At 34.6% G+C, this 9,562-nt stretch overlaps 1 protein-coding gene across 1 annotated transcript; it reads left to right on the top strand.

The window, feature by feature from the left end:
- The first annotated feature begins 4,942 nt into the window (after positions 1-4,942).
- LOC136231024 (probable beta-D-xylosidase 6) lies at positions 4,943-8,331 on the top strand. Its single transcript, XM_066020252.1, has 6 exons — positions 4,943-5,756; positions 5,952-6,118; positions 6,195-6,292; positions 6,381-6,731; positions 6,861-7,277; positions 7,608-8,331. Exons 1-6 carry the CDS (start codon positions 5,013-5,015, stop codon positions 8,201-8,203), a joined length of 2,373 nt encoding a protein of 790 aa, XP_065876324.1. The 5' UTR covers positions 4,943-5,012; the 3' UTR covers positions 8,204-8,331.
- The last annotated feature ends 1,231 nt before the right edge of the window (positions 8,332-9,562 follow it).

The following is a 9,562-nucleotide window of genomic DNA, read 5'->3' as shown; positions in this document are numbered from 1 at the left end:
TGCTCCCATCAAGGGAGCAGTGACTACTCATTTACGGGATTAAATCCCGTGAATGATGGTAAATGATTCAGTGATGACTTTATATAAAGTTGATTATATTCTCATATTATTATAAAAAAAAAATGTGTGCATATATGTTGTTTTATTTATGAGATAAGATTTGGTCATGAATTTGTTGACACTACATTCAAAAGTTCTACAAAAACATATGTATATTAATATTTTAAATATTTAAATTGTGTATGAATGAGTAGAATATTTATATGAAATATTTATGAATATATAGTTAGAATTATTTTAGATAAAAAAAAATGCTAGTATATGTGTAGTGATATTAATAATAGTATAAATGTTAGTTTATATGAAATTTCTAAATAAAAATGCTAGTATATGTGTAGTGATATTAAGCCTAAACTTTTTACTAGTGGTTGAGACTCTATCTATAATGGGAGAAATCATGGTTATGGGGTGAGATGAGGTTTCTTCTTTATTATTTTTAAGTAACCAAGCAATTATTTTAAAAAAAGTTTACTAATTTATCAAAATTGATTATACTAATTTATTTGTTTATGTATTTTTGTAATATGCTTCATAATAACAATTTTGATAGAAGAAATATCATTTTATATGTAGGTACTATATAGTGATAAGATATATTAATTATATCGTAAATTTGTGCAGGAATATGAATTTTAGTGGCTTGAGTTTTAAATATAATTGGTCTACCACATCTACAGCAAGTAAACGGCTAAAATTCAGAAATAAACCATTACTTACCGAACTTTTATCTAATATTGTAATAACTATTGAATTAGACAATAGTAAGATTTTTTTTTTCTTTGTAAGAGATGGACTTGTTGGCAAACTCGTAGAAAAGACCTAGTGAGAGAAGCTATGCCTTCTCTCTAGGTCCTTCCTCAACACTTCCGCTGCCCCCTCCTTCCCTGCCCTCCCCCTTGTTCTTTTTCCTTTTCACCCCCTTTCTTTGTGTCACCCCCCTTCTTTCCTGCCCTCTCCATTTCTTTTTCCTTTTCATCCCCTTTCTTTGCAAACCTTTTGCTATTCCTTTCACCAGTTCCTTAAACCGTTGAGGAGGAAGAAGGAAGCCCCCTTCTTTTATGCTTTCCTAATTTTACTTTGATAGTTGTTATTTAGTTGGATTTCATATATTTTTTCAGATCTCTAACTCCGTTTGAACTGCATTTGTTGTTCGTAATCTTTTCATTTGTAACCTTTTCTGTTGTAGCAAGAGCGGAAAAGGTAGATCTTATCCGTAGACCACTAGATCTACGGGATTGCGAAAGAAGGGACTTAGATCCGAAGGTTCAGAATGGTTCTAATGTTAGAGAATGGACTATAAATGCTTTGCTGCGAACTTGGAGTTTTGAGAAATATATGACTTATCTGTTGTTATTTATGCGAGTGGTACCTTTTATGGTTTTTTTTGCTTTTTGTAGTCATGTTATTACCTTAGTGGATCATGTATTAGGCATTGCCTATACTTATGTGAGGTGTTGTACCTTACTGCTTTCTTGCTGTACTATCAATCTTCTTCTTATTTAATGAAATATTAGCATTATCATCAAAAAAAAAATCATCATTGTCATTCTCCCATATGATTATATCTAATGACGATGATGTTGAATTCATTTACGATAACTTGAGCAACATAGTAGAGTTAATTATTTCTTCATATTGAAAGAGTAACAAACAAGCAACGACATCAAATATGTTTCCTATATACAATGAGTTTGTGAATACTCAGATCGGTTATGGAAATACACGGAACATTAAAAGGCCATCAATAGTTGGAACGAGCTATTAGCCACTGTCAAAAATTTTAGTGCTAGATTGCCAACCTAGTGATCAATTCCAAGGTATTTTCCAATGTCAAATTATGGTTAGTCAAACGATACAAAAACTTAAAATTGGAATAATAATGTTCAATACCAATATAGCATGACTTCATTTTCCACTAATGAAGTTGTGCTAATTCACAATGAAGGTGAAGGTGGAGGTGGCAGTAGTCAATCTACCCACCAATTTAGCTTACCGTTTGAAGTCGGATGTAGTCAATACACAACAACAGTTCCTAGCTAAAATGAAGACTTCTAATCTCAGTCGCAATTGTTCAAAGCAAGAACAAATCTAGCTGGGCATGGTTTATGGATTTTATCCGGACGCACGTGTCTCAACAGCCTGGCTTAACCGTCATTTCAGATTAACATGGCGACATATTGAATGCCATGAACCACCATAGCTTGGGGTTGGATGAACCCATGACATTTCATTAGTTTGCCTTCGAAATTTTGTCAGAAACTACAATCACGCATTCAAGAAGATGGGTATAAAAAAACTCCTTTATCGACACTTTGATATAAGAAAGCCTATTGATCTCCACACCCTGTCGAGTGTTTTAAAATCATGTGCTAGATTATCAGAATTGAGACTTGGTCAGCAGGTTCACAAAGTAGGTGAATAGTTTATGTGAATAAGGGTATTTTTAGGAAAATATATTAAAAAAATCTAATTTAATAGCATATATCTAAATGAGTTTAAAAATATAAATTAGTCTATCATTAGGCCAATTTTGTAAATTTACTTTGTAATTATGATGATTATAAAATTACAAAGTTTTTTTTATTAATGCTGTCAATTTGCTTATGAGAATCCCAATTCAATTTTTTCATTTTATTTTTTAAAAAATCAAATATATATATATATATATATATAATTTATTTATTTTTTCTCTATTTCTCTCATTCTCACTTTGTCTCTTACTCTCTCTCCTTTTTTTTCTCTCTTCTTCCTCAATTAAAATGTGCTACAACATTTATCAAAAAAAAAAAAAAAATGCTACAACAAAGAATTTGCATCCAGCATAAAAACTAAAGCCAATAAGTATGATAATATCACCAAAAAGCTATTGAAGCAATGAATAATGGAGAGCAAATTTAGATTGAGAAACCGAAAAGCATCATTGTGTACAAATTCATCATCATCACCATTATTAGAGATAAATGGTATTAGAGATAAGATGTCAAAAACATGCTCAACGGATAATCAATAACAATTTTACTTCTAATATTATAAATAATGCAGTTATATATAAAAGATTTGCATGTTGGACCAATTTTACTATAACTACAAGATACTTTATATAATCATTAATCTCATTATTTTCACATCAACAATTGATAATAAAAAATACATACACGTCAAAAAGCATAAAAGAAATATCATATGTTTATAGTATCTTTAATCTAGTGCATAATACGCGATAATTTTTATGATTCTTTTTATGTATACGCGTCTTTTTGATCCATTAATAATTAATGAAAACATAAGACATATTTGGAGCAGAAATAACTATATTTATAATTTCCTAGAGCATTAAGTTAATAATTACTAAAAATTGATGTAATTTTCAAACATTAAGAGTGAAATTGGAAACTTGTAAACATTAAGAAAATATTACTCCCTCCATTCTCAAATAAGTGTGTTTTAGATAATTGTTTTTGTTCCTTTTTAAGTGTCGTTTTCGTTTTTCAATAAAATTTAGTATAGATTTTTGGTCTAAGCATTTAAATTTTGTCTTGATTCATGTGTTTTTTCGGTTTTCAAAGTTTACTTTCCAATCATTATAGGAGAGAGAATTTTTATTTAGTTAATCAATGTTAATTTATTAATTTAAGTGCATATTAATTATGTTTCTTAATTTGTGTGAAAATTCTAAAACGACACTTATTTGAGAATGGAGGGAGTACACTATTTTGAACTTTACGAGTAAGGTTCTGTTTTTTTGACCGAAATTAAGTAAACTCAACTTTACTAAAAATAATAATGATTCTAATAATAATAATAAAATAATTATAATTATAATAAGTAATGATAAATTACCGAATTGAATTGAATTAAAATTAAGTGACAAACAACAGAACAAGCTATTCTAGTAAACGCGGGAGAGAAAGAAACTCTTGTTTTCCATCCGTCTTTAAGGCTCTCCAAAGCTGCTATTTATCCTCCTTCGCTCCACTCCATTTGATCTTCACAGAATGCTGAAGCTGGTTCTGAAGGATCAAATAGGTCATGGCTTGGGGAGTCATTGAAACCAAGACTTTAGGTTTAGTGTATATAAAAAAGAACAGAGGAAATAACCAACCTAGCCTATCCTATATAGTCGAGTATTCGGCCTAACTCACAGGAAGATCTAAAGGCTATTAAATAGTCGCCTAAGCTAAGCACGATGGACGAGACTCTGGAAGAGTGGCTTTCTGCTGAGGTTGCTTCTGACGGGCTTGTGAACAATTCGGTAAAAACCCCTAGTGAAAAAACTATGTATGTATAGTATAACTAATTTAATGGAGATTGAAATCCGACGGATCCACCGTAATTGGCAGGTAAAATGAGGCCTCGACGGATGGGAACTCCAACTCTGACTATAGTTGCGATCTCTAAGTAGGATTTTCAGTCATCTATCCCGAAAACCCTCGAGCTATAGTAAGAATAAGGTACGGATTGGGGTAAACCAGCTAGAGCAAGCGCGAGAGAGTCAGTCAGCGCTGTAGGAGAACCTTATAGTAAACCTATAGCAGGTTATAGAGTCCGTTACCCTCGTGCTGGGGATAGAGCGTGCTATTTTTGAGCGTAAGTTACTATGCGCTGGAGGAGCCGAAGGAAGGTGCTTTTCTAGCGTGAAGTGAGACAGCAATGCCCGGGAAAAGCATGAATAGAAGGAGAAAGAGCAAGAATAGCAAGAGTGGCCTAAATTGCTTTTTGCTTGCTTATGGTTTATTATTATTTATTGTTATTTGATATTAATTTCCTTCTATTATTTGATAGTAATGATAAAATACATATGTCAATTTATTTAGAAAAGTTTAATACTATTATTATTATTATTAGTAATGTGACATAAGTAGTGAGAAAAATGAATCCAATTCCCAATTTCCTATCAAAGTTGAAAATTCCCAAAACAATTCCCTAATTTCTTTAACTAACTTCCAACACTAATGTCAAACACTCTCATCTTCTTCATCTTACTGTTTCTCCAACTCTCCATCTCCAAATCAGAAATCCTTCAGTTTCCATGTCACCCACCTCACTATAACTCCTACCCATTTTGTAATCAATCCCTATCTATACCCACAAGAGCTCACTCTCTCATCTCTCTCCTCACCCTTCAAGAAAAGATCCTATTCCTTTCTGATAATGCATCTTCCATTCCTAGACTTGGAATCCCTAATTATGAATGGTGGTCTGAATCTCTCCATGGAATTGCCACCAATGGCCCTGGTGTTTCTTTCAGTAATGGACCAATTTCTTCAGCTACTGCTTTCCCTCAAGTTATTCTTACTGCTGCTGCTTTTAATAGGACACTTTGGTTCTTAATTGGATCATCAATTGCTGTTGAGGCTAGAGCCATGTATAATTTAGGCCAAGCTGGCTTGACATTTTGGGCACCAAATGTTAATATCTTTAGGGACCCTAGATGGGGGAGAGGCCAAGAAACTCCTGGTGAGGATCCTATGCTTGCTTCTGCTTATGCTATTGAGTTTGTTAAGGGTTTCCAAGGTGGGAATTGGAAGAAGAAAAGTGTTGATCGTAGAAGTAGATATGGATTTGGAGGGAAGAGAGTTTTGAGAGAAGATGGTATGGGTGATGATGACCTTATGTTATCTGCTTGTTGTAAGCATTTAACTGCTTATGACCTTGAAAAATGGGGCAATTTCAGTAGATATTCCTTCAATGCTGTGGTAAGATTTCTAATTCATAGGCTTCTTTAATATATGTTTTATCAGAAAATTTTGAGTAAAGTTACATTCTTTCAGAATATTTATTAGGCAAAACAAAACACATTTTTAATCCCTAAATTTACATTGTGTTGAGCATTCTCAGTTGCAATGTCCACAAAATTGGATCTTTATTATTAATTTATCATTGCTAAGTAGGTTACAGAACAAGATTTAGAGGATACATATCAGCCTCCATTTCGTAGTTGTGTACAACAAGGTAAAGCAAGCTGCTTAATGTGTTCCTATAATGAAGTTAATGGAGTGCCTGCATGTGCAAGAGAGGATCTTTTACAGAAAGCTCGAACTGAATGGGGCTTTCAAGGGTAAAGACTTTAAAAACCATTCACTGTGTGAAATGATATGAATTGAATTAATAAAGTGAAATTCTCACAAATACAGATACATTGTCTCAGACTGTGATGCGGTAGCCACAATTTTCGAGTATCAGAATTACTCAAAAAGCCCTGCTGATGCAGTTGCTATTGCTCTTAAAGCAGGCATGTATAATTCTCTCTTGTTTGTTTTGAACTTGGCCACAATCTTTAGCCACAAATGCAAATTGTGACAAGGAGTTCTTGTATGCAGGTATGGATATTAACTGTGGCACATATGTGATTCGCAATGCTCAATCGGCAATTAATGAAGGTAAGTTGCAAGAAGAGGATATAGACAGAGCTCTTTTCAATCTTTTCTCAGTTCAACTTCGATTGGGGCTATTTGACGGTCACCCTATAAAAGGACGGTTTGGTAAACTGGGACCAGGAGATGTATGCACTGAAGCACATAAGACATTAGCACTTGAAGCAGCAAGGCAGGGGATTGTGCTTTTAAAAAATGATAAGAAGTTTCTGCCTTTGGATAAGAAAGCTGTTCTTTCCTTAGCTATTATTGGTCCACTTGCAAACGATTCGACCAATTTGGGTGGTGATTATACAGGTATGACTTGTATATGTAGTTAATTTCGCTGCTATATTGATATCATTCCACTTTCATGAATACTTCTTCTAATGCATTTTCTGAAAATTTATATGCTATGAGAAACTGATAGTTTCTTAAATTTTGTAGGATATTCATGTTATCCACAAAGCCTTTTTGATGGACTTAAAACCTATATAAGCGAGACATCTTATGCAGTTGGTTGCCCTAATGTTTCTTGTAATTCTGACGCTCAATTTAATGAGGCAATAAGTGTAGCAGAAACTGCTGAGTTTGTAATTGTAGTTGCTGGACTTGATTTGTCACAAGAAACTGAAGACCATGACCGAGTTAGTCTTCTGTTACCCGGTAAACAAAAGGAGCTGGTATCTTCTCTTGCAGCAGCTAGTAAGAAGCCCATAATTCTAGTTCTTACTGGTGGAGGACCGCTTGATATATCATTTGCCAAACAAGACCCATGTATTGCTGCCATTCTTTGGATTGGTTATCCTGGTGAAGCTGGTCCAAGAGCTCTTGCAGACATCATCTTTGGAGAATATAATCCAGGTTTAAATTTCATTCTCTATTTCATTCTCTGACCCTTGATTCATGGTTCTGAATTAAATGCACCATTACACAATTGGAGGACCTAGTTTAACCATGCGCTGCACGTGTGTGTGATACACACTATTTACGAAAAATTGAAGTAGATGGGTCAAAATTTGCTAAATTAATGTAGAGGACCAACATGACAAATTGTGAGAAAGTACATCAGTCAGGTTTCAATAGCACCTTTTCATTTGAAATGCTATGCAGTGGTTTCAACTTGAAGCACCACCAAAAACATTTTGTGTTCTAATCCTGAACTTTATCTGATGTTTGCATGTTGAATTTCAGGTGGAAGACTTCCATTGACTTGGTATCCTGAGTCATTCACCAAGATACCAATGAACGACATGAACATGCGAGCTGATCCTTTCCGCGGTTATCCTGGAAGGACATACAGATTTTACACCGGAGATCGAGTCTATGGGTTTGGTCAAGGCTTAAGCTATGTTGATTACACTTACAAGCTCTTGGCTGGTCCAAGGAAGTTGAGTCTGTCAGGATCGTTGACACCTAATTCCAGGAAGAGAATACTACACCAGGAAGGAGAAAGACTCAGTTATGTATATATTGATGAGATGAAATCTTGCGATTCTCTGAGATTCTACGTGCAGATATCAGTCACAAATGTTGGAGATATGGATGGAAGCCATGTTGTAATGTTGTTCTCTAAAATGCCACAGGTATCTAAAGGCACTCCTCAAATGCAGCTTATTGGATTCGACCGTATACATACTGTTTCTTACAAATCAACTGAAGCAAGAATGCTGGTAGATCCTTGTGAACATCTTAGCATTGCAAATGAGGAAGGAAAAAGAGTAATGCATTTGGGTGATCATGTTCTAGTTTTAGGAAATTTAGAACATATTGTTACAGTTGAGACATAACTCATGTATTTGTATATGTTGCCTTGAAATGAAATGGTTTCATAATTGATTTAAGAAGCATGGAATTTGGTGTAAAGAAAGCATCTCCTTTCTATCAGTAATTCATGGGAATATTATGTGGAATCCAAGGATATACTGTTTCTCAGAACTCAAACCTTAAGACATATTCCCCCTCTTGTTTGGAATAGCAGGCCAGAATATTCTGGTAGGGCCTTTTGGCTGTGTTTTGGGGTTAGGTTTGTGTTGGACATATTGGCCTCTAAAGGTGTTTCATGCACTTGCTTGAATGCTTCTTGCACCTTGCTGATTCATATGGCAATTCATTTGAACAGGGTTAAACTAGAAAAATGTTACCAGGTTCAGATAAAGTTTAGGGAAAAAAAAAAGAAAAAAAAAATCCACGTGGCTTTGTCAATTTAGCAGAAAGAATTTGACTAAGGGTGATAGTTTTGATGACGTGGTATATTTATTTCGATAACGTGACATATTGACTTTATTGATATGGTACAATAAATTTTTTTATTTATAAGAAATAAAGCTTCATTTGTTTATCTTTCTTCATGGTATCAAAGAGTCTAGCTATCGATCTAGAGATTTGTTACACAATTTTCATCATGAACTAGGTGTTAATGTTCATCGAGAAGAAGAGTTTGCAAGCTTTGCAAACACACAACGAAGAACAATTGAAATCAGAGCAAAGGATCGAAGAACAATGAGAATCGATCCAATGTTGATGAGTCGCAAGACAATGAACTTTAGTCTAGTAACCAATATTCTTCTACACAAAATTCCAAGAATCCTGATAATCCATATCTTGTTCTTATTAGCTCTGTTATCCGCTGAAAGAAAAAACAATATTTCTGGGAAACTACGTTACTTGCTTTAAGTGCGAAACATAAAACTAATTTCATTCTAAACAATGAAGGCCTCACGGCTTTAAAACGCATCTCCATGTATTGGATTCACATCTTACTTATAAGTCTCAATCACTCCCTCTCCGTTTCCGATGTGGGATTCAGTTCATTCCTGTCCCCATCGCCATCCCTTAGGGCCGCTCCTTGCTCAGGCCTTCTACCCCGGCACCACCCACTCCGAACCGGGTCGTTACAGGCCCACCAACTTCCGCTTGGTTCATCCCCGAACCACACATTGTACGTGGAGAGTCGGCTCTGATACCAATTGTAACACCCTGGTCCAATACATGTAGACGTGTTTTAAAACCGTGAGGCCCAATGTGTTGGAATTGAACCAAAGCGGACAATATCTACATGGTATTGAACCAGGGTGTTACATGTTCCATCTTCTTACTATCTGTGGAAGGAGATAGAACAAAGATATGAAGAAAGTAAAGTCCGTTGA

Source organism: Euphorbia lathyris, chromosome 5, assembly GCF_963576675.1.
Source record: "Euphorbia lathyris chromosome 5, ddEupLath1.1, whole genome shotgun sequence".
In the NCBI taxonomy this organism is placed as follows: domain Eukaryota; kingdom Viridiplantae; phylum Streptophyta; class Magnoliopsida; order Malpighiales; family Euphorbiaceae; genus Euphorbia; species Euphorbia lathyris.
The sequence above is the reverse complement of the archived record's forward strand: the minus strand, read 5'-3'. Positions and strand labels throughout refer to the sequence as shown.

What these genes read in the sequence shown, in the direction of transcription:
- LOC136231024 (XM_066020252.1), top strand. Translation starts at nt 5,013, where the DNA reads ATGTCAAACACTCTCATCTTCTTCATCTTACTGTTTCTCCAACTCTCC. An exon ending in GATATTCCTTCAATGCTGTG is followed by an intron (nt 5,757 to 5,951) that starts GTAAGATTTCTA and finishes ATTGCTAAGTAG; the next exon opens with GTTACAGAACAAGATTTAGA. An exon ending in TGCTATTGCTCTTAAAGCAG is followed by an intron (nt 6,293 to 6,380) that starts GCATGTATAATT and finishes TCTTGTATGCAG; the next exon opens with GTATGGATATTAACTGTGGC.